This window comes from Panthera leo, chromosome C2 (assembly GCF_018350215.1).
Source record: "Panthera leo isolate Ple1 chromosome C2, P.leo_Ple1_pat1.1, whole genome shotgun sequence".
Lineage (NCBI taxonomy): Eukaryota > Metazoa > Chordata > Mammalia > Carnivora > Felidae > Panthera > Panthera leo.
Window position 1 is genome coordinate 81,622,723 of NC_056687.1, and position 25,871 is coordinate 81,648,593.

Here is a 25,871-nt window from a genome sequence, read left to right on the forward strand (position 1 = left end):
TTTTCATTAAAATGAAAAAGAAAAAAGTCAAAACCGTGCTCCTTACTGCCCTCTTTACTCTTGTTCCCCTGTCCCCCTTGGTTTTTGGATCTCTTTATTCTCTTTTAATCTAGAGCAATGTTTGGATTTTTTATGACATTGACATTTTGAAGAGTCCAGACTAGTTGTCCCCTAGAAGATTTCATATTGTTTCCTTTGCATTGCTCTTTTTTTGTATAGTACTTTTTTTACGGTGGTAAAACATACATAACAAAATTTGCTCTTTTAGCCATTTTTAAGTGTACAGTTCAGCAGCATTAAGAACACTGATGGTGGTGTTGTACAACCATCGCCACTATTTTCAGAACTTTTTCATCATCCCAAGCAGGAACTCTGTACCAGTAAATACTAACTATCTGTTCCCTCTTCCCCCAACCCACTGATCTAGATCTAATTAACTTAGCCAGTATAAAAGTCTGGGTGGATTGTCTTAAAATTGGTAAAAATCCAAAACATTCTTTCATGTGAAAAAAAAGTTAAAAGGAAATAAATAGAAGACCTTAACAGATGGGGCACCTGGGTAGCTCAGTCGGTTGAGTGGCTGACTCTTGACTTAGGCTCAGATCATGATCTCATGGTCATGAGATCGAGTCCTGCTTCAGGCTCCGCACTGGGCATGGAGCCTGTTTAAAATTCTCTCTTTCCTTCTGCCCTTGCCCTGCTTGTCTCCTCTCTCTGTCTCTCTCTCTCTCCCCCTCCCTCCCTCTCAAAAAACAAAACAAAACAAAACAAAACAGACCCTAACAGATTAACTTTAGTGTATGTATTGCTGAAGCGGCCACACTAACAGATTAACTTTAAAAAGCAGTGCATTGGGGCGCCTGGGTGGCTCAGTCGGTTGAGTGTCCGACTTCAGCTCAGGTCACGATCTCGCAGTCCGTGAGTTCGAGCCCCGCGTTGGGCTCTGGGCTGATGGCTCAGAGCCTGGAGCCTGCTTCCGATTCTGTGTCTCCCTCTATCTCTGACCCTCCCCCATTCATTCTCTGTCTCTCTCTGTCTCAAAAAAATAAATAAATAAATAAAAATAAAAAGCAGTGCATAGAATACAGTTTTGATACGTGCTACAACATGGATGAACCTTGAAAACATTATGTGAACTGTCATAAGCCAAACTCAAGAGGACAAATACTGTATGATTCCACTTACTGAGATATCTAGAATAGACAAATTCTTTAGTCCTGTTTTTAAGGTAGACTGAAGGCGTCAAAAGCATGCATATAAACTGCCGGTGTAACATACTACTTTTGATGAAGGGAGAAATGCATAAAGTTTGGGCAGTTTGGCAACATAAAGAGATGGGGAAGGAGACAGTAACTGGGTCGTGAAAGGGAATTTGGATGTGGTGACAGGGAGTCAAAAACGGCAAGAGTAACCAGTCATATTTGTGCTTTAGAAAGTCACTGACAGGGACACCTGGGTGGCTCAGTCGGTTAAGCATCTGACTCTTGATTTCAGCTCAGGTCATGATCTAGTGGTTTGTGAGCTCGAGCCCCACTCGGGCTCTGTGTTGATGGCGTGGAGCCTGCTTGGGATTCTCTCTCTCTTCCTGTCTCTCTGCTCCTCCCCTACTCACTCTTTCTCTGTCTCTCAAAAATAAATAAACTTAAAAAAAGAAAAAGAAAAAGTCAGTCAGTCACTGGCAGCCCAGGAGGGCTGGCTGGGAGAGGAAGGAGTGCAGTACTAGAAGACAGGCCAGCTAGGAAGCTGCTGTAATGCTTCTGGGCAGTGAAGATGAGAAACATCATTATGTGTGTTTAGGGAAGGTTGATTTCTTTTTTAAAATAAAGGAACTGTGAGATTATTCCTTTTTTTTTTAAGAAACAAAATTATTTTCTTAAAACCAATAATTTTCCTGAGTTATTGTGTATGTTTGGCTTCTTTAAGCAGGGCATACTTTTATGGATTTCAAAAGGGAAAGAGGGTAAAGAACCATTCCCTCTTCTCTTGACTACCTGGCACAGGAGAAATAAACAGTTGGCCTTTCGGGGTGGGGTCAGGGGGATCCACATCATAGGCATGCTACAGCCAGCATTAGGAGTGCTTTTCCCAGCCCTGGGGTGCCATGTTCTGCTTTTACACTAGACACTTGGCCCTGTGCTGGACAGAAGACTAGTAAATAAAGAGCTTGTCCTTGAGGAAATTACCATCAAGCAGAAGGTTGGTGGGGGAACATGACAGCCCCAGCAGAAAAATAATTACAGCAGAGAGTGAGCTGTTATAAAAGCTGAAGAGTGCAGAGGAGACAGTTCTGCCTGGAGACGCCCTGGAAGCCTCTGCACATGTGAGTGGGGTTTGAAGGACATGTGGAAGTCCCTCCCTGGGGGCTGAAGGGGACAAGCATCCCTGGCCCCTGAGTAGGAGGCATAGCATCCAGATCACGCTGTGGAAGTTAGCAGAACTCACAGGTCCTGCCCACTCCTGATCCTGAAAGATAATAGCTCAGGATAATCTTCCCAGTTACCTAAGGATCAGTGTAATTGGTTCTCCTATAGTGATCTCCAGTTCCTTTTTCAGTTCTCAGTTCTTTTTCTTTCTTTCCATCGAGACCTAAGATTAGAGATGCCACACACTAGCTTTTTTAGGGATTATTTCTCCTGGAATCGTGATTAATGAACATTCCAGTTCCTGAACTGATTGCCTGATGTGCATTCTTTACATGAGGCATTACAGGGAAACATTATTGTTTCAGACCCAGTTAGTTAGGATTTGCAGTAATCTGGATCAGACAGAGTTTGATGGCTTATACATTAGGAACAGAGTTTGCTAAATAAATTAGTATTCTGTTAAATACGATTTCAAGAATACCTAACCTAGTTATGGAAAAAGTGAGGTGTTTGGTTTTTGTTCTTTCCTTTTTTTAATTTAGTAGGTTCTAGTATACTTTTCAAAAATAAATCTTGTATATTCATTAAAGCAGACTTAGTAGGAGTTTTAATTGTTAATTTTTTTAAAGCAAGTAAGGCATGAGTACATTCTTGTTTTTTAAAACAAATGACAGAAGTAGCTAAAATTAAAAGTATATGTCCCCTTTCACCAACTGCCTGTACCTTCCTTTTTTTATGCGTTTACAAGCACACACATTTAATAGCATGTTGTATGTTTTGTGCACTTAAAAAACATGATCTGCCTTGGGCACCTGGGTGGTTCAGCCAGTTAAGCGCCCAACTTCAGCTCACATAATGATCTCACAGGTTCGTGAGTTTGAGCCCCACATCAGGCTCTCTGCTGTTAGCACAGAACCTACTTCAGATCCTCTGTCCCCTCTCTCTCTGCCCCTCCCCTGCTTACACTGTCTCTCAAAAATAAACATTAAAAACATTTAAAAAAACCAAGATCTTCCTAATCTATAATTAGCTCTTTTCTTACAACGGCATGCAGTGGATGGTTCCTTATGACCGTGCCTATATGTCGACCCCATTTTTTTTTTTAAGTAATCTGTACACCCAACATGAGGCTTGAACTCAAGACCCAGAGATCAAGAGTTGGATGCTCTACTGACTGAGCCAGCCAGGCACCCCTGCTTCATTCTTTTTATTTATTTATTTTTTTAACATTTATTTATTTTTGAGACAGAGAGAGACAGAGCATGAACAGGGGAGGGGCAGAGAGAGAGGGAGACACAGAATCAGAAGCAGGCTCCAGGCTCTGAGCCATCAGCCCAGAGCCCGACGCGGGGCTCGAACTCACGAACCGCGAGATCGTGACCTGAGCTGAAGTCGGACGCTCAACCGACTGAGCCACCCAGGCGCCCCACTTCATTCTTTTTAAAAGGTGTATAATGTTCCATCTTGTGGCTGTCCTGTGATTCATTTACTCATTTCCCTGTTGGTCAGTATTTAGATTGTTTGCCATCTTTGCCGTCACAAACAATGCTATGGTTGTCTTTTTTCAAATCTTTGTGTTCATGAATTTTTTCCAGTAAGACTTATATACTAGTAAATTCTTGGTTAGTATTTAGAGTTGATGTTTATATTTGGAGATTAAAAAAAATAGTTTTCTTTAGAAATATTCAATTTCTTAAAGATATTTATGAATGACATATCGGATAAAGGGCTAGCATCCAAAATCTATAAAGAACTCCCCAAACTCCACACCCGAAAAGCAAATAATCCAGTGAAGAAATGGGCAGAAGACATGAATAGACACACTTTTCCAAAGAAGACATCCAGATGGCCAACAAACACATGAAACGATGGACAACGTCACTCATCGTTAGGGAAATACAAATCAAAGACGCACTGAGATACCACCTCACACCGGTCAGAGTGGCTAAAATGAACAAATTAGGAAACTATGGATGCTGGCGAGGATGTGGAGAAACGGGAACACTCTTGCACCGTTGGTGGGAATGCAAACTGGTGCAGCTGCTCTGGAAAACACTGTGGAGGTTCTTCAAAAAAATAAAAGTAGAATTACCCTATGACCCAGCAATAGCACTGCTAGGAATTTACCCAAGGGATACAGGAGTGCTGATGCATAGGGGCATATGTACCCCAGTGTTTACAGCAGCACTTTTCAACAATAGCCAAATTGTGGAAAGAGCCTAAATGTCCATCAACTGATGAATGGATAAAGAAGATGTGATTTATATATACAATGGAATACTACTTGGCAATGAGAAAGAATGAAATCCTGCCATCTGCAGCAACGTGGATGAAACCTGGAGGGTATTATGCTACGTGAAATAAGTCAGAGAAAGACAAATATACGTTTTCACTCATATGTGGATCTTGAGAAACTTAACAGAAGTCCATGGAGGAGGGGAAGGGGGGAAAATAGTTACAGAGAGGAAGGGAGGCAAACCATAAGAGATTCTTAAATACTGAGAACAAACTGAGGGTTGAAGGGGAGTGGGGGAGAGGGGAAATGGGTGATGGACATTAAGGAGGGCACTTGTTGGGATGAACACTGGGTTTTGTATGTAAGCCAATTTGACAATAAATTATATTTAAAAGAAGTATTCAATTTCTTGCAAATTCTGATGTCTTTTCTGTAAATAGACTTGTGACATCTTCTGTGGAGCATTCCGTTGAGCCACTACATGGGATAGTGTCAGCAGTTTTATTGTGAACTATTGCCAAAGGCAGTGTCAGGAAAGGGACTTCATAGCGTAGAGGTAGAAATTAGTTCTTGGTTCATCGTCCTCCTTCCTATCCTGATACCAGATTAGAGGTTCCATAGACTGGCTTGCCCTGTGGTAAAGCATGAATGCACTCTCATTTTTTTAAAAATTAGAAGTACTGTGTAGGATCTAGAACATAGAAGTGCCCCACCTTTGCATTCAATAAAAACCATGAGAAAACCGGAGCCCCTGATTTACTTGATTGTTTGTTTTCATGTTTCCTCTGTGTACCTCTCTTTCTTTTCCTCTCTGCATGAATTGTTAGCATTTCTTTCTGGGGCTATTGCCCAGATTAAAGCCATGGAAAAACTTGTGGCTGTGTGTAGTTCCTCTTTGGTACCTCTGACACCAGAAAAAAAGAAAAAGTAATGGCAGGTACACTTTTGCCATTACATCCCTTTTTTTACAATGCCCCAAAATGGATATTTAGGGGAATCAGATGTCAAGTCCTTCCATTAAAATATACCTCTCTATTATTTAAATGCTGATTTGTGTTTTCTTTCTAGGATCTGACATATTCTTAAAAGATAGAAAAATTCTTATGCTTCCATTTCTTTCCTTTTCCTATGTAATTTTAATGTTTACTTAAGAAACAATCTAAATCACTTAGTTATCAGACCAGCAGGATGTCCCAGAAAAACAGAAAAATCCTCTGACTAAAAAGGTGAAAGAAGGCCCAAGGGGGATGGGTTAAATGCACTTTGGTACCCCCAGATAATATAAAATAGAATGAAGGCTCTGTCAGCATGGGAAGATCTCCAGGATTATACTGTTCAGGTGAAAAAATCATGCAGAGAGTTTGTAGAATATGTAAATATTTCTGTAAGAGGGGGGGAGAAATAAGAATTTATATTTGCATTTGCTGTTATTTGCATAAAGAAACTGAAGAGTACACAAGTGATAAGTAAAAGTGTTTATTTCTGGTAAAGGAAGGGAGTGGGTGGGAGTAAGACTTTTTCTAGCACACCTTTTTATAGTGTTCTAATTTTTAAATTATTACTCTATTACTTATTCAAAGAATAAAGTAATTTTCGAAAGGAAGTTTTACATTATTAGGTAAAGGGTGAACTAAATCTGACCTCATTTAAGTCCACTATTTATGTGACCTCACCTGTCACATTTGAGCCTTAGTACCCACTGGGGTCGGGTCAGTTGCAGGACCATCTATTTGTGGGAGGAAGGTACTAAATTCTATAATTAGAATCTGTATGGTAATTTAGGTTCTAACTGCTTTGGCAAGAAATTGAAAAGGCACATCTGTATTTAAGCTGTTTCACTTAGCGTATTCACTCTTGTTGGGTTTATTCTTTTTTTCCCCAAAGTAATTGAAAACCTTAAAACATGATGCTCATGAGTCACAGCTGGAATCTCTTGCCGATGCCTCAGTAAACAGTGAGAAAGTGAACTCAAGCTATGGTCTTGAGACATTTTGTTATTTGCTGAAGTCTGTGTCCTAGAGAAAGTGTTATAGTCTGAGCTGTCATTTTTACAGGAGCAGGAAAATTCAGATCCGAAACATCCCTCCTCACCTGCAGTGGGAGGTAAGCCAGTGTCACCTGTGTGTTTACCGTCTTCCTGCCCTCCATCCTCATCTTCCTTTTTAATAGGTCAGCAAAACCGCTCTCCCTCTGTGAGTTCCCTGGGGAATTAGAGGTCCTCATACCTCTCCACAAAGCTCCTGCGTGCTCTGTCTTCCTTTTTCAGTATCCTAATGTACGTGATCTGTCACAACTTTAGGGTTGTGTTCGTCTTTTTTGTTGTGCAAGATGTGTGCTTTGAGCCCTCCTGTTCTGTCTTCTCAGGCACCAAGCACTGACAAACTATGAAACAAAATGTATACCTGGTTTGTGATTTTTCGGTCATGATTTTGTAAAAGACTTTTTACCTTTCCAAATTCTGATTTTGGAAAAATAAGATCAGTGGAAACCCAATAAAAATAGAAGATTGTTAGTTTGAGTAGGTTTTTTGTTGATTGTGAATGAGTTGCTATGAGTAATAGTGAAGATATAGTTTCAGAGTTGTAAAACTTCTTATAAGATTGCTACCTTAAAATTCAAGAAGACAGAATGTGAGGAGTGGCCTCATTGCATTATTTAAAAACAAACTGCCCCAATGTTTATTTCCAACCCAAACAAAATCAAAACAGCCTTAAAGGAAATAGAATGTTTTGTCTGACATTTTTATTACTTAAAAAAATCCTTTATTATGGAAAATTTCAAAGTAAAAAAAAATATATATCCCACTGCTTTGTAAAATAAGGAGATCCCTAGAGAAAAACAGAAGGAAGAATGGTTAAAACTTGTAAGAAGGACAAGTAAACCTTGTCCTTTATTCTGCTTGTCCTAAAGCATTGTGCCCCAACCATCACGATGGATGTGGTTATTAACAGTAAGACTCTGAAATTCTGCTGTGTCACCTTAGTGGACAGATTACTTGAGAGCTAATAACCAAGTGCAAGTCCCATATATTTATTCATTTTTAACTGTTTTGATGGAAGACCTGAAATATCAATTTAATTAGATTATTCCTGTAACTGGCCTTGTTTTGTTTTAGTTCATTTGCTGGGAGATATCACTATACTATTTTTGTGTGTGTGAGTACAATCTTATCTTCCTGTTCTGACATGGGATCTCTCTTTTTCAGGTGCTGGATGGACTTTTGGCTCAGTATGGGACAGTGGAGAATGTAGAACAAGGTATTAAGTGAGCAAATTAGCCTATTGAATTTTGAGTGGGATTGTTATCTGTTATAGGCTGGGTCAACTCCAAAGACAAATAGTAAATTCAAATTCTTTTGAAACAAGCTTTCTCTGTTAGAGATATTCAGATCTTTTTATCCATATCTATATAATTTATTGTTTCAAAGAATATGACTTTCAGGTTTGGTTTATATATAAAGTATATATATATTCTGTTAATGTGCTCTCAAACACTGTCAGGCTGGGGTAAGCTTAATTCACTTGGAAGTAATTGAATTTATGCTGTCACAGTTTTCCTTTTCCTGGCTAAGAACAACAGATCACTAGTGTCTTAGACTGAGTGTTTCTCAAGGAGTAGGACTCCTATACCAGAATATCCCACAGTGCTTATGAAAATGCACATTCCTGGGGTTCACCATAAACTGACAAAGTAAGACTCTTTGGGGCAAGAGTTGATGAATCTGTATTTTAAACAAGCACTCCCAACTGATTTTTGTGTGTACTCAAGTTTGAGAGCCACAGGCTTAGGACATCAGTGTTGGACATCCACAGAAAATATATACCCTTCTTTCTGCTGCTCTCGCTTATATCATCTAAAACATGAAATGCTATGATTTTAAACAGTAAAAAGTTTTTCTTTAAAAAGTTTATCTTTTTAAAGAAATTGATACCTCACATAGCTCTTTAAGAGTCCCCGAAAAGTAGATTCCAAGCTCCTGATGTGGCAAGCAGTAACATGTGATAAAGATTTTTTTCTTTTGGCCTAAAAAGCAGAATGTGAATGCAGTTATTTACTGACTGTGAAGCCCTGGGAAAAGTCACTTAACCCTCACTGACTCAGTTTCCACATGTATAAAATGGGGAGAATAAATTCTATCCCTTCTATATCACTGAGTAGTTGTGGCATCCAAAGTGAACCTGTATAAAAATTTGTAGGCAACAGAGTCCTATATAATCTCAAGGGATTGTTAGGATTCACTTGGGAATGAATAATCACAGAGAACCAATTGTCTGATATGCAATCTGTTCTATCTGCCAGTATAATTAAAGTAATCATTTTAAAGTAGTAATTATTCAGCTGTTCTCCACTCCATGAATATTAAAAATATTATTATTCAATTTCATGCTGCTGACTGCCCATGCCCAAAGGTGAAGGGAAAGAGCTCAGAAAGAAGACATGATTTACAAGGATTCTGTTTCTCAGTTCTTGTTATTTCCCTCAACATGGAGAAGAAGACATTCTAATAAGGATTGGATGTAGTAGGCAAGATGGCCTCACAGACATGAGCCTGTAAAAGTTACTAGCTAAGACAATCTTATAAATTCAGGACACTGCCATGCAAGGAGGAAATACTGCAGGTCCCTGGGGCAGTGACAGCTCCTAGTGCACCTGTGCCCTGGAGACCATCCAGTTTCCAGCCGCCTCACAACTACAGGATAGAAGTGTTGGGCTTTTGTTTTGTTTTGTTTCATAGGTGATTCCTGATTCAGCAGGAAAATATTTTCAGTAGAGTTTTAAGAAACTTTTTAGAGCTTTTATGTCCAGCGAAATAAATTATTCGAATGGAGCTCAGTTCTTTCCAGAATCACAGAACTGTCTGATTTCCTGAAGACAAAGGTCTTTGAATAACAGAATATGACTAAGAAGTGAGAACAAAATCTGAGAATCTGAGAATCCTAGTGGATAGATTTATTCAGGAGGTTCAAAGCCATCCCTTTCTCCCTTTCTGGGAGTCGACAGCCTCATCTGGAGCACTAGAAAGCAGCAAATAGGAACCCTCTGGTACATTCTGTGTGTCAGCACTGAGAGAGGACGGTTGTGGGCTACTCATCCCCTGTTTTGCACTGTGAGAACTTCTCTGGGTAAGTGTGAATTAGAGGCAGCAAGAACACTCCTGGGCAGAGCCGGGCTGGGCTCAGCATTTATGACGTGTAAATCTCAATATCACCTCTTTCCTGAAGACTGTGCATCCCTTCCCTTTGAAGGTTGCAGCTGTTTTGAAGTTACTGAATAAACAATATTTTTGACTGTGGTCTTTAACCTCTTTGAGAGTCTTATGGAGATTATAAACCAGAAAAATTCATACATCCATCCACACATTTGAATCTTTGGTTGTGGTGGAGGTGGGGGGAGGAGGAGGTGTTCGTGATGGTGGTGGTGGTGGTGGTGTGAGGTTATAAAATTTCTGAAGCTCTAACATGGATCCAAATTAGGAATCCCTATACTACAAGGTTTTATTATTACTTTGGAAAGCAGCTTTATCATGGTTTTCTTGAATTAACTCTATCATTAACTTAATATGGTTAACTCCAAGTCTCCCAGGAGCTTAAATATTTTTTTAAAAAAATTTTAGTATTTATTTTTGAGAGAGAGAGAGAGCAGGGAAGGGTCAGAGAGAGAGGGAGACACAGATTCTGAAACAGGCTCCAGGCTCTGAGCTGTCAGCACAGAGCCCAATGCAGGGCTTGAACTTGTGAATGTTGGGATCATGACCTGAGCCAGAGTCAGACACTTAACCAATTGAGCCACTCAGGTGCCCCATAGCTTAAGTGTTTTTTAAAGGGAGAATCTGACTTAGTCATAGCTACTTGTTTTGGGGAAAAACAGAATTTTTGGTTTAAGTTTACTGGCTTAGATTGAGAAAGTTTTATCTTGACTTCTGAATTTATTTTTAACTTCTGATTTTGGAAGAAGAGGCAATTATGAACCAAGATAAGCCAGCTCACAAGAGTTTAATATTAGCCACTCTTAGAGTTTGTGTTCTCTCCTTCAACCAAATGACTTGCAACTTTTCTTTATTTATTATACAGTTACTAATTTAACTCAGAGTCATGGAGCTCGGTCAAAGGGAAACAAAAATATTAATAATTCTACTTTAGGAATAAATGAAGAATTAAAATACTTTCTTATTTTATATGTATATCCAGTTATTTAAAGATAAATGCAAACATAACAGACTTCTACCTTGATGGTGGTACAATAAATTGACATAAACTTTTAGGAAAGTAATCTAAAAATATGCATTAAGAAGCATTATGTTCCATTACCCAGTTATTTTTCTTCATGATTTAGCCTAAAAGAGTAATTCAGAAGAGAACACAATTCAAATGATATTTGCAGTAAAGCTGATTTTTAGCAACACGACTTAGAATAGCAAATATTGGGAATAACTCATTTGTCAACAATTGAGGAATGGCTTGTCAAAAATCATGGCACAATTACTAAAATTTTGTGTAGACATTAGAAATGGAAAATACAAACATAATGAGCATATACATATGCACATGCAGTGGTATTATAAGTAAAAATACAGCTTTGAGCTGTATATACAGTTGATTACAGATATGTATATACAATTGATTACTATTTATGAATGCACATGAATAAAGATAGAGATTCAGATATTGTGGAGTTAGGGTGATGAGTTTTTTGTGCATTCTTCTCTAAAGTTAGTCTGTTTACATTGAGCCAGAGGGTGACAGCTTTTTTTTTCTATGACAGTATAGTTTTTGCTTCTTTCCTAGTCAACACAGACACAGAAACTGCTGTTGTCAACGTCACATATGCAACAAGAGAAGAAGCAAAAATGTAAGTGGATTTGGGCTTCTTTCCTTTTAAATTTTTGGAGGGTTGTCTTTGAATTCCAAAAAGATGCCTACCTTTGACCTGCCTGAGGAGCCTCAGGGCATCTGTGCATGCCTTTGACAAGTCAGTGGAGCTTAGGGCATTTATAATGGGATGGCTGTTTGTTGGTTGTACAGAGACCTTATCGTGAAAAATGTTGAGCCTTGGCATCAAAACTGAGGTGGGACCTGTGTCTGGACATGGTCACGAATAGAGGCACCAGCTCTGTGACATTCTGTCCCTGGTCCCTGTTGACCACAGAGCTTTTACCTGGAGCTTCCTCCATGCACTATGAGGAAGAAGCACACGCCTATTTCTGTCCACACTTGGTGAAGAGATCATGAAACACCCATTTTTCCTCTGTGTAATATTAAAAAGGGGACCCGTCCCCATGACATCAGCAACAGGGGGAATTGTCTGGGAGTGGTTAGTCAAAGATCACCTGGCTTGGGTTCTCATTCCTAACCTCCATTTACTTCCTAGTCCCCATGCATGAGTACCTTGTTTCAATGATGGTTAATTTTGAGGTTGGCAATTAATGGGCATGGGATTGAGTTTTTAAAACAACTACAAGAAAACACGTTCCTTTTTGTAGGAGGTCCTTAAAATGAAATGCCTGTCAGGTCATTGTAACTACAGTTATGGTCACACATGTTTCATGCATATGGCATAACCTTGGTTCTACATCCCAGAATTATAGTTTTATTTATTTTTCAAGGTTTCAGCACACATGAAGACATATTTAACCCATCCTCATACCACTAGTCTTTAAAAAGTTAATTTTGCATTGAAAAAGGCAATAGATCATTTGCTGTTGACTTTAGCCACACACATATAAGCAAGATATATGCCAGGAACTCACCTTTAGAGTTTGTATCCAGCTGCCACTTAGGTAGGACCTCCCATAGGTGATATTACTTTGTTGCTTTTATTGAATTCAAAGGTGCTGCTTTGTAATAAATTCACAAACACTAAACATTAATATAGTAGAATAGCATTGTTGTTTTCACATATTGCCAGAAAGCTTATGAAAAAAATGTTCTACTTCCTATATAATTTTAAAAATTCAATAGTGGGATATCATTTATTCCCTATCAAATTGATAAATAATTTTAAATAATACTCCAGTTTTGAAGACTCAAGAAACAAATGCTGTCTTAACTGCTATGGGATAGTAAGTGTTGAAACCTTTACAGAAGCACACTGAGGGGTACTTAATAATATTGGAATTCTGCGTTCTTTCTGACCCAGCAATTCCACTAGGAATTTGTCCTGTGTGCAGCTGTAGTTGCAAAAATGCCCACGACACTTAATAATAGATAAATAAAAATTTTTATTATGACATAATAAAAGATTGGATATAGATATATATCTAACGATAGGGAATGAGTTGCAAAAACTATGATAAATCAATAGTGTTAAACAGCCAGTAAAAATTAAATTGCAGGACATTTAGTGACTTGGAAAATGTTTAGAGTGCTAACTCTTTTTTAAAGATTAGAAAATAGTATATGTAATATTAATCCATGTTTATAAATGATAATTATATTTAAGAAAATAAAGATACAGGATGGACTAAGATTTTTTTCTAATCTGTACTTAACCATTTCTGAATTTTCAATGATAAATATGTATTATGATCAAGCTGAGAAAAAAAGTGAGTCATAATTTTATACTAGTATTTACAAAGAGTTTTTGATGAGGAGGATACAGCCTCAGGCAGTGGAAAAAAAGCAGAATGCATAGTTGTGTATCAAGTCTGACCAGGCCTATATTTTGTGATAATTTAACTGTTAACCATCAGCTCTGAGGGAGCAAAGCAGGCACCTGCCTTGCTCACCAGGCTCTCCTCAAGGGGTAGTGCTGCTCAGGTAGGCAACTAGGAAAGCAGACTGATTGACCCCGTCCACTGGCCTGAGGGTCTTCTTTGACGTCAGGGTCTAACAAGGCTCACTTGCTGCTGCTGCGTTTCAGAGCCATCGAGAAGCTAAGCGGGCATCAGTTTGAGAACTACTCCTTCAAGATTTCCTACATCCCGGATGAAGAGGTGAGCTCCCCTTCGCCCCCACAGCGAGCCCAGCGTGGGGACCACTCTTCCCGGGAGCAAGGCCACGCCCCTGGGGGCTCTTCTCAGGCCAGACAGATTGATTTCCCGCTGCGGATCCTGGTCCCCACCCAGTTTGTTGGTGCCATCATCGGAAAGGAGGGCTTGACCATAAAGAACATCACTAAGCAGACCCAGTCCCGGTACGTGCCTCCGGGGCTTCCTTTGCTTCCTTCTGACAGGCCCCCTGAGTGCTGGTGGGCCCCAATCATCCTAGGTGGCTATCGCTTGCATCAGCAGGGGGGCTGTGCTAAATGGGATGGTGGCTTCTCAGAACTACTAACAGACTAACAAAGCTGGGGACTTCACGTGCTTTCATGCCAATAGCCTAAAGGTCATACCCTGAATTACTAAAGGTTCTTAAAGCGGCAGAGAATTATTCTCATAAGCTTACTAGTGCTTGTGAATATATCACTTTCTAAAACAGCAGAGGTATGGGGTGAACTCTGTGGGATCCCAGAAAGCAGTTACCTTAGTTCTTACATCCTCTCTTGAGTTGGAGCCCTGGATGGTAGTCATTCTTTGAGATCACTTAGGTGATCCCATAAATAGCTACATAAAAGGAGTAAGCGAGTCTGCTGTATTGAGTGAGAAATGAAGTATATTAGCCTCTGTTTAGTCATCTAAGGAGATGGAACTGGTAGTAGGAGTTGTAGTGGTTTGTTGGTTTTGTATATTCTTAAGAACACAGCCTGATGTAACAAAGTACAGGATGCAAAGACCCCTGTTCAAGATTTACCACTAAATGTATAATCTTGGGGAAAAAATTAACTTCTCCGAGAATTAATGTCTTGTTCTGTAAGCCAGGATTATTGTTAGAATTAGGACAGCCAGGCAGATTGAATGTAATAATTGCTATGAAAGCATTTAAATTGCAAAACACCAAGTTACTGGCGAACATGAGTTCCTTACACGGCCTAGTGCACTTTATTCATGTCATTCAATGAGTATCTTGTAACCCGAAAGAGAAAAAACACTGTTTTCTTCAAAGTGTCTGAGTTACTGCCAACTAATGGACACTTACAGGTATGAGTCTCAAGTTCATGATCATAGCAGTGAAATGATGACCTAGTAGAAAGAAGTACTGTCTGCTGTTCCATTTATTTTAAATTCAGCCCTTTCTTCCCCTGCAAGTTTGCTTCACTGCAAAAGTAATTTTTAGTTGTATGTCTTTTTGTTCCAAAAATTTCTTAAAGTGGCTTTAAAAGTGCAAAAAGTTTAAGTAGAAGTGTAACACGTTAGTTCTCAAAGTATGTGCCCATTTTTTTTACACGTAGGTCAAAGACTTGGATCTGGGCTTTCTAACAGCCAAAATAAGAAGGGATATGATCAATTATGTGATTTTCAGAGTCAACAAAAACAAGTAGGGCCACAACAACCCCACGGAGTCTGATAAAGTCATCAAGCTTTTGAGTCATTAGTTTTAAGAGCCTGGAAGAAGGCAGGCTGCCAGGGGCAAGGAAACCAAAAACTTAGGCAGAGAGAGGGCATGCCTCTGTTTTTAATCCACACTCAAATATACAAAGCTTGCTTGAATTTGGTGTTTGGATTTGGATTAACATGTGGCTTTTAAAAGCTACAATCAGTGCAGAGACTGGCACCATGCCAGCATGCAGCGTTACCCTACTCCCTTTACCCTTTGCTTCTATGATCATTTGAAAGACTACACAAAATACTTCATTTACCAAACTGGCTTCATTACCAACTGGGCTCAGTGCCTTTGTCCCACAGCACTCCTGCAAGGAATACTCCCTTCTAAATGAAACTGCAAAGTATTCAAGTTTGGCACAAGACCTCCTGCACTGCTTGCCACCTTATTGAAGAATGGCATTGGTTGCAAACGTGCTAATGACACTTCATGGTCTCTGTCCTTTTGCTGTACGTTGGCCCGTGCGACGCTTTCTCAAGACTAGGATCCTGTCCCAGATGACATTGTATTATGGCTTCTGATTCTTTCCCTACAGGGTAGACATCCATAGAAAGGAGAACTCTGGGGCTGCAGAGAAGCCCGTGACCATCCATGCCACCCCAGAGGGGACCTCTGAAGCCTGCCGCATGATTCTTGAAATCATGCAGAAAGAGGCTGATGAGACCAAATTGTAAGTTTGCATGTAATGCCCAGATCACTTAACAGAGAATAAGAGTAAGTTCTCAGCCTTTTAAGACAAGAAATTTTTTAAAAGCTGTAATTCTGTTATTTAGTAAAGGGACCAGAGGACAGATTATTTTTAAGAAATTTGTTCCCGGGGCGCCTGGGTGGCTCAGTTGGTTAAGCGTCCGACTTTGGCTCAGGTCATGATCTCGCGGTCCGTGGGTTCGAGCCCCGCGTCGGGCTCTGTGCTGACAGCTCAGAGCCTGGAGCCTGTTTCAGATTCTGTGTCTCCCTCTTTCTCTGACCCTCCCCTGTTCATGCTCTCTCTCTCTCTCTCTCTCTCTCTCTCTCTCTCTCTCTCTGTCTCTGTCTCAAAAATAAATAAAAACGTTAAAAAAAAAAAAAAGAAATTTGTTCCCAAGAAGGATACAGTAGGAAATAGATGTTTTATGTTTATAATATGGCTGTTTCTCCACTTACATGTTTCTTTTGGTGACCTGAAGCTTCCATCACCCATTACTAACATCTGTTTGTAGAAACATATAGATGCGTGCTAATGTTGTGCAGTGACAGAAATGCTGTATATTTGCACTGTTCAATGTGATAGCCGTAGCTGCATGTTGCTACTGAGTGTTTGAAATGTGGCTAGTGCAATGGAAAAGCTGAATACTTATTTTAATTCATTCAAATTAAATAGTCACATTCATGGCTAATGGCTGTCATACTGGACCGTGCAGGTATGTATGGAATGTACCTTGTCATCAAAACCCATCAGTTACTGTTCCGGAAAACGTTTTTACCACCATGTTGCACTCGTGTAAATTTTCCTTAAGTAATAGAAACTGGTATCCAAGTAACTACTCTTCTTCCATCTACTTCCTTCCTTTTCCGTTTTTTACAAAATACTTCTTAGGATTTCTGAGTGTCATACCAATCTGAATGGCAGGTATGGTTCTTACTAAACCCGTTGACTTTGTATTGTAAACGAATTAATGTTAATGGAATAGACAGCATAACGAAAAAAGTTCTGTCATTTTGGCAAAAATCCATTTATGGGTAGTTTGACAGAGAAGCAGTGAGGGATGAATCAAATATAAAATTAATTTAGCAAATACAGTAATCTCAAATAAGAGTGTTTTAAAACCAAGAAGATGGAAGTAGTCCTTAAAAGGAAAACATTGCAAATCTCTTCTCGGATTTCATAAGGGACTCTAACATAGGAATTATTACTTATGAATTATTTACTCTGGGGCTTTCGAAACCCCCCAGATACCATGGCTTAATTTGAATAAGCCCCTCCCTCAACCAGGGTATTGAAAACTTTTAAAAATAGCACCCTTTTTGGTCCCTCAACCTCTGTACAAGCAACTTAGAATATTCTAATTAATCAAAAAGACTGAGTTATAAATTAGATTTTTAAGTTTTTGTGTAGAGCCGACATAGAGTTAGAACATCTTTGAAATTAATGTTTTTGAGTGCCACAGTGTGGTAAGCCCTGTGCCCGGAGATGAGGCTGTAACCATAAGCAAGACCCAGTTCTTGCTTTCATGGAGCTTACAGTCCAGTGGGAGAGTCCATTTGCTAAATGGATAGTTATAGGTAATTAAGTACAGCCACAAGAAGTGTGAGAGTAGAAGGTGGTTGCCTGTAGTTGAGACCTAATCAGGGTTTTCAGAGAACAGGAAGAGATTTTGGGGGCTTCAGAGAAGACCTCCCTGGGTAAGGACATTTAAGCTGAGCCCTGAGAGGGATGAGCAGAAGGTACAGGATGTAGAAGAGGGATCCTAAATTTTCTTTTTATTCATTTATCAAGTGTTTGTTGAGCATCTACTATGTGCCGGCACTGTTCTGTGCGCCAGTGAACAAAGCCAACAAAAATCCTGCCCTCTGAATACATTCTGGTGGAGTTTCTTTTTTACTGTTCATAGTAGCAATGCATCTGGTACATGCCTTTGGTCCTAACTAGCAAAAAAAACATAACAAGTGACTTTGAAATTAAGAAACAATATTGTTCTGTAACATAATGAGAAGTCCAAAGATGGGTGGCTCCAGGGTCAGTTGAATCATGGACTCAGAGACCCACAACCTTTCTTTCTACTTTATCTTCCTCAGAGGTATCTGATGCTCCCGTGGTGATGACAGGATGGGTATAGTAATTTCAGACCTTGTGTCCCCACAAAAAAAATAGTCAAAAGTTGAAAGAGAGGGCATCCTTGTTCCTTCTGTTTTGAACATTTTTTGGTTCAAAAACACATAAAATTTATCATCTTAACCATTTTTTAATTGGGGTATAATTGATAGATAACACTATATTTCAGTTATCCAACATAATTATTGAGTATTTGTATATATTGTGAAATGATCACCACAATAAGTCTAGTTAACCTGTGTCATCATACATAATTATAATTTTACAATTTTTTTCTTGTGATGATAACTTTTAAGATTTGCTCCCTTAGGAACTTTGAAATATTCAATACAGTATTATCTATAATCACCATGCTGTACATTATATCCCATGACTTATTTATTTTATAACTGGAAGTTTGTAACTTTTGACTCCCTTCACTCATTTTGCCCACCCCTCATCCCCTACCTCTGGCAACCACTAATCTGTTCTGTGTACGTATGAGCTTGTGTTTTGTTTTAGATTCCACATGTAAATGAGATTATGCAGTATTTGTTTTTCTCTGATTTATTTCACTTAACCATTTGTAAGTGTACAGTTCAGTAATGTTTTATATATTTACGTTATTGTGAAACAGATCTCCAGAACTGTTTCATCTTGCAAAACTGAAATTGTACCCATTGAACAACTCCCCTTTTCCCTCTCCCTCTAGCCTCTGGTAACTACCATTTTACTTTCTGTTTCTATGAATTTGACTACTTTAGAGACCACATATAACTGGAATCATGCAGTATTTGTCTTTTTGTGACTGGCTTATTTCACTTAGCACAATGTCTTCAAGATTCATCCATGTTGTAGCATGCGAAAGGATTTTCTTCCTTTTTAAGGCTGAATAATATTCCATTGTATGCATACATCACATTTTATTTATTCATCCATGGATAGACTTTGGGTTGCTTTCACCTTCTGGCTATTGGGAATAGTGCTGTTATGAACATGAGTGTGCAAATATCTCTTTAAAATCCTACCTTCAATTCTTTTGAATTGAGAAGTGAGATTGCTAGATCATATGGTAGTTCTATTTTTAATTTTTGGAGGAACCTCCATACTGTTTTCCATAGCAATTACATCATTTTATAATACCAGTAATGCACAAGGGATTCAATTTCTCCATATCCTCACCAGCACTTGTTATTTTCTGTTATTTGGATGGTAGCCAAAAGAACGGGTGTGAAATAATATTTTGTGTTCACAGTATCTCTTTGGTTTTTACTTGCATTTCTCTGATGATTGGTGAGATTGAGCATTTTTCATATGCTTATTGGCCATTTGTATACATTTTTGGAGAATGTCTGTTCAAGTCTTTTGCCCATTTTTAAAATCGGTCATTTGAGGGGGTTGCCTGGGTGGCTCAGTCAGTTAAGCATCCAACTCTTGGTTTTGGTCAGGTTGTGATCTAACAGTTTCGTGAGTTTGAGCCCTACATAGGGCTTCTTGCTGAAGTTCAGAGCCTGCTTGGGATTCTGTCTCCCCCTTGCCCCCCCGCCCCCAACATATGCTATCTCATTCTCTCTCAAAATAAATAAATACACTTTAAAATTTTATAAAAATAAACAAAGTGGGTCATTTGATTCTTTTGTTGTTGAGTTGTAGGAGTTCTTAATATATTCTGGATTTAATCCCTTATCAGATATGTGATTTGCAGATATTTACTTCTTTTCCCTAGGTTGCCTTTTCACTCTGTTGATTGTGTCCTTTGATGCACAAAAGTTTTTAAATTTGATGTTGGATTTTTCTATTTCGATGTTTGTTGTCTGTGCTTTTGTGGTCTCATGTCTAAGAAATTGTTGCTAAGTCTAATGTCATGAAGCTTTCTCCTGTGTTTCTTCTAGGAATATTATAGTTTTACATTTACATTTATTCCATTTTGAGTTAATTTTTGTGTATGGAGTAAGATAAAGGTGTAGCTTCATTCTTTTTCATGTGGATATCCTGCTTTCCCAGCACCATTTGTCCTTTTCCCCACTGTGTTATCTTGGCACCCTTATCAAAGATCATTTGATCATATATGCAAGGGTTTATTTCTGGGTTCTGAGTTCTGTTCCATTGATTTCTTTGTCTGTCTTATTTAATTGTAGAGAGAGAGAAAGCACATGAGCAAGGAAGAGGGGCGGAGGGAGAGAAAGAGAGAATCTCAAACAGGCTCCACACTCAGTGCAGAGCCCAACACGGGACTCGATCGCACGACCCTGGAATCATGACCCAAGCCGAAATCAAGAGTTGGATACTCAACTGACTGAGTCATGCAGTTACCCCTATTTGTCTATGTTGATGCCACTACCATGCTCTTTTAATTACTGTAGCCTTGTAATATGTTTTGAAATCAGGAAGTGTGAGTTCTCCAACTTTGTTCTTCTTTTTCAAAATTGTTTTGACTGTTCAGGGTCCCTTGCAATTCCAAATGAATATTTCTGCAAAAAATTCCATTGGGATTTTGGTAAGGGATTGCACTGAAACTGTAGATCACTTTGGGTAGTGTGGACATTTAAACAATATTAAATCTTCCAATTCACGAACATAGGATGTCTTTACATTTATTTTTGTCTTCTTTACTTTCTTTCACCAGTGTTATATAGTTTTCAGTGTATAAATATATTACCTCCCTGGTTAGGTTTATTCCTAAGTATTTTATTCTTTATGATACTATTGTAAATGAAATTATTTTCTTAATTTTCTTTTCAGGTTGTTCATTGTTAGTGTATAGAAACACAATTGATTTTTGTATGTTGATTTTATATCCTGCAACTTTGCTGAATGAGTTTATTCTAACAGTTTTTGTTTTGTTTTGTTTTGTTGGAAATTCAGAGTTCTCTTTATATAAGATTATATTATCTGCAAACAGAGTCTTTAGATTTTCAATTTGGAATTGAATCAATTTCAATTTTCATTTCTTTTTCTTACCTAATTGCTCTAGCTAGCACTTCCAATACTAAGTTGAATACAAGTGGTGAAAGTGAGTATCCTTCTCTAATTCCTGATCTTAGAGGAAAGCTTGCAGTCTTTCAGCATTGAATATGATATTCACTGTGGGCTTTTCACAAATGGCCTTTGTTAAGGTAGTTTCCTTCCATTCCTAGATTGTTAAGTGTTTTTATCATGAAAGGGTGTTAATTTTTTGTCAAATGCTTTTTCTACATCAAGTGAGATGATCATGTGGTTTTTGACCTTCATTGTATTAATGTGGTGTATTACATTGATTTTTATATATTGAACCCACCCTGCATTCCAGAAATATGTCCTACTTGGTCATAATGTATCATCCTTTTATGGTGTAATGCTTTTGGATTCTGTTTACTTGTATTTTGTTAAGGACTTTTGTATCAAAGGATACATCAGGGATATTGGCCTGTAGTTTTCTTTCCTTGAAATGTCTTTGTCTAGCTTTGGTATTAGAGTAAAGCTGGCCTCATAGAATCAGTTTGGAAATGTTCCCTCTTCTTCAGTTTTTTGGAAGAGTTGGAGAAGGATTGGTGTTAATTCTTTTTTTTTTTTTTTTTTTTCTTTTTCATTTTTTTAATGTTTGTTTTTTTGAGAGAGAGACAGAGCACAAGCTGGGGAGGGGCAGAGAGAGGGAGACACAGAATCTGAAGCAGGCTCCAGGCTCTGGAGCTGTCATCACAGAGCCTGATGTGGGGCTCCAAACCCCCCAAAGCACAAGATCATGACCCAAGCTGAAGTCAGAGGCCTAACTGACTGAGCCACCCAGGTGCCCCTGTTGGGAGGTTTTTAATTACGATTCAGTCTCCTTACTCATTATTGATCTGTTCAGATTTTCTATTCAAGGTTCAGTTTTAGTAGGGTTTGTGTTTCTGGGAACATCCATTTCTTCTAGGTTATCTATTTTGTTGATGTACAACTATAAATAATATTCTCTTGTAATGATTTTTATTTCTATGACATGAGTTACACTGTCTTCTCTTTCATTTCTGATTTTAGATATTTGAGTGTTCTTTCTTTTCTTAGTTAATCTAGATAATGTTTGTCAGTTTTGTTGATCTTTTCAGAACAGTTCTCAGTTTTTCCTTTTTTCTCTCTCTCTTTTGCTTATCTTTGCTCTAATCTTTATCATTTCCATCCTTAAATTAGCTTTGGGTTTAGTTTATTCTCTTCCTAATTCCTTGAAGTTGTTGATTTGAAACCTTTCATTCTGTTTCTTTGTGGTTTTTTTTTTCTTTTTTTTTAAATCCATTCAGCCAATCCATGTCTTTAGATTGGGAAGTTTAATTATTTTACATTTAAAGTAATTACTCATCAGAAAGACTTACTATTGCCATTTTGTTGTCTGTAAGTCTCATAGCTTTACTGTCCCTCATTTTCTGTCTTACTGCTTTCTTTTGTGTGTTTTTTTTCTTTGTTCTTTGCTTTTTGGGTGTTTTTAGTTATACTTTGAGTCCCTTCTCATTTCCTTTTATGTGTATATCCTATAGACATTTTCTATGTGGTTACCATTGCAATTACATAAAACATCTTAAAGTTATAGGATTCTATTTTAAACTGATAGCAACTTAACTTTAGTAATATTCAAAAACTCTGCTCTTTTACAGCTCTATCCCTCCACTTTGTTATTGATGTCACATATTACTCTTTATGTATTTTATACCCACTAACAGATTTATCTTTTTTGAAATGTTATTTAAATTCTATGCATCAGAATTCTTATAGTACAGGTTATATTCTATTTGTGTGTTTACTTTTACTAGAGAACCTGATATTTTCATATGGCTTTGTGTTGCTGTCTACTGTCCTTTTTTTCCATTAAAGGACTCCTTTTAGCATTTCTTATAGAGCAAGTGTAACAATAATGAACTCCCTTAGCTTTTGTTTATCTGGGAAAGTCTTATTTCTCCTTCATTTTCAAAGGACACTTTTGCCAGTTACAGTATTCCTGGTTGATGTGTTTTTCTTTAAGCATTTTGAATATATCATCCCACTCCCTTCTGTCTTGCAAAGTTTCTGTTGAGAAAACTGCTAATAATCTTATGGAAACTCCCTTGTATGTGACTAATCACTTTTCTCTTGCTGCTTTCAGGATTCTCTCTTTGACTTTGGACACTTGAATTATAATATGTCTCAGTGTGGTTCTCTTGGGTTTTGTCCCAGTTAGAGTTCTTTGAGCTTCTTGAATCTTTGTGTCCATTTCTTTCCTGAGATTTGGAAAGTTTTCTGCCATCTTCAAATGAGCTCTCTGCCTTCTTTCCTCCTTCTGGGATTCACATGAGTATCCGTTAGCATGGCCCATAAGTCCCTTAGCCTTTCTTTGTGCTTTTTGGGGGCTTTTTTCATTCTTTTTTCTTTTTCCTCCTTTAACTTCCTGATTTCAAATGACCAGTCTTCAAGTTTGATCAGTCTTTCTTCTGCCTGTCAAGTCTGCTTGTTGAACCTCTTTAATGAGTTTTTTTGATTTGGTTATTATATTTTTTAGTTCCATTATTTGTTTTTATAGTTTTTATCTTTGTTGATATTCTAATGTTTTCATGCATAGTTTTCCTGATTTTGTTTAGTTGTCTGTCTGTGTTCTCATTGAGTATCTTTCTGACAGTTATATAAATTCTTTGTCAGGTAGCTCATAGATCTGCATTTCTTCAGGGTTGTTTTCTGGAGTTAAATTTTGATCCTTTGATTAGGCCATGTTTCCCTGTTTCTTTGTATGTCCTTTAATATTTTGCTGGAATTTGAACATTTGAAAAAACAACCATCTCTCAGTCTTTGTGTACTGGTTTCATTCAGGGGAAGACCTTCACTTACCAGCCCTGCTTATGGTCTTAGGGATTCTCAAACCTTTTCTCATCTCTTTCTTCCCCTGGTTTCTGACTGTAGAACTGCAGCTCTAACATACTGCTCACTTCTGTTTTCAGTGCCTTCCAAAACTCTAGCACCAGTCTCCTAAGTGCTCCAAGTCAGCAAGACAGAAACCGACCCCTTGGTGGCTCCTAGATAAGACATATGTTGAATATATGGTCAAGTCTTTGGTTTCCATCCCATGGGAGGATTCCTGATAAGGGATATTTCCTCCCATTTGCTCCTAGCTATGCTGCATAGAGGAAGGAGCATGTACAGGCACACCAAATGCTGTAAATTTTCCTACTCCTTTTGCTAGAATCCTTTCTTGGCTTTACAGTGGCCAAGGTGCTATAGCTTCTCAGCTGATCTCTAGAATTCTCACAGAGGTGTTCTAGTCTCTCTGTTGTTAACTTGATGTCTCTGTGGGGTTAGGAGAACCTGTGGCTTCCTACTCTGCCATCTGGCTGGTGTTCTTCCTTGTGTTTTTTAAGAGCAAGGAAACCTTCCTAAAGTCCTGTAACAGACTTCTCCTCTTACTTCCTTGGCTAGATTTGCCTCATGGCACCCACTTCCAATCAGTCTCAACAAGGGAATATATTATTATAATTTGGCTTATGTTAATCAGAACTCATGTACTCTGGATCACCATTTGATACCTAAACAAAATGGCTCCCATTTGTAAAGGGAACAAAAGTGGTTTAATAGCTATTAGGAGACGACCAATGTGCCCACCATAAGTGTTAAATTGTTGTTTGTCTCTTTTAGAGCCGAAGAGATTCCTCTGAAGATCTTGGCCCACAATGGCTTAGTTGGAAGACTTATTGGAAAAGAAGGCAGAAATTTGAAGAAAATTGAACATGAGACAGGGACCAAGATAACAATCTCATCGTAAGCCACCCATTCAGATTAATTGTGCCCAAAATGGAAAACTTGAGCATTTTGATATGCCCAACTCCTTCATCTACTTTTCCTTAAAATGGGAACATAATTATAAACGATGTAAATATATCTAACACCATCAAAACAAATACATAAATAGTTACAGTCAGACATTTTCTACTATGGATATGAGCTAAGTCACCTCTAAGACGCGAGATCAGATGGCAAGTATTTGATAACGACAGTGTGTGGTGAGGGAATCCAGTTTTCTCCCCACGTCCTCCACCAAGACTTGTTTGTGATCCTTCTGGGATTTTATTTTTCCTTTTGAAAAAAGGAAATCTCTCTTTTTTCCCGGTGGCCAGCTTGCAGGATTTGAGCATATACAACCCTGAAAGAACCATCACTGTGAAGGGCACAGTCGAGGCCTGTGCCAATGCAGAGGTAGAGATTATGAAGAAGCTCCGTGAGGCCTTTGAAAATGATATGCTGGCTGTTAATGTAAGTGCCAATGCTTTCTTCTCTACTGGTTTTCACATGTGTTTTCAGGCAGGACACAAGCCTCTCTAAGAATAGTTGTCATTCAGCTGGTGAGGAAGTGCCTTAGAATAGATCTGCAGAGTTATTCCTGCCTTCCTGGGACAAGAGCATTAAAACAAGCAGGAAACCAACTAGTAAATTATGATAAATGCACTGGACAAAATAGTGTGAAGCTATTAAAATCTTAACTTTGAGGATTATAAAATGACGAATTGCTTACGATATTCATTAAGAAAAGAGCAGATAGAAGTGTATTTAACTAGGGTTACAGTTATGTAAAATAGTATGGAGCAAAATGGAAGGCTACCTACAAAAATAAAAACAGCTGGTATATTAGGAAAGTGGGATTTTTTTCTACTTTACAAACTTTCTGTCATGTTGTCCTGTTACTTTTTAAATTTAAAAATGCTTCAAAAGTAAACTCTGATTTTCATCCCTGTCTTACTGATGTGCACTTCTGGATCACCCGGGAAATGTCAATCACCTTGGCTGTCCCTGATTGTTCCGGCAGACGTCTGGATTTGGGCTTATCCTTCCTGTTACTGCTAACTGATTCTCACTTTACAATGGGGAGACACCAGTCTGACCTTCAGAAATCTTAAAAATCTCGTCTGTCAGCAAAGCCCAAGCCCAACTCAGAGGAGTCATTTGTTTCATTGTTTTTTATTATAATGATGTTCTGACATAAAAGAGGAAAGGATACTGCAATAAGTCGTTATATGCCTATAGTCCATCTTCAGCGGTTATCAACTCATGGCCTGCTTTGTTTCACCTAAGCCTCCATGTGCTTTCCCAGCCTCCCT

The 25,871-nt window shown here is 38.4% G+C and overlaps 1 protein-coding gene across 4 annotated transcripts in view; it reads left to right on the plus strand.

The window, feature by feature from the left end:
- Window positions 1-25,871, plus strand: part of IGF2BP2 (insulin like growth factor 2 mRNA binding protein 2) — a 156,573-nt gene that overhangs the window by 106,916 nt on the left and 23,786 nt on the right. For 2 of the 4 annotated variants that reach the window (XM_042954665.1, XM_042954667.1), the window contains exons 3-9: window positions 6,654-6,702; window positions 7,805-7,856; window positions 11,367-11,448; window positions 13,459-13,731; window positions 15,553-15,687; window positions 24,415-24,537; window positions 24,894-25,029. In XM_042954665.1, the coding sequence (XP_042810599.1) occupies window positions 6,654-6,702; window positions 7,805-7,856; window positions 11,367-11,448; window positions 13,459-13,731; window positions 15,553-15,687; window positions 24,415-24,537; window positions 24,894-25,029 (850 nt within the window). The remainder of the gene's footprint in view (window positions 1-6,653; window positions 6,703-7,804; window positions 7,857-11,366; window positions 11,449-13,458; window positions 13,732-15,552; window positions 15,688-24,414; window positions 24,538-24,893; window positions 25,030-25,871) is intronic. The other 2 variants (XM_042954666.1, XM_042954668.1) reach the window with 1 other exon arrangement.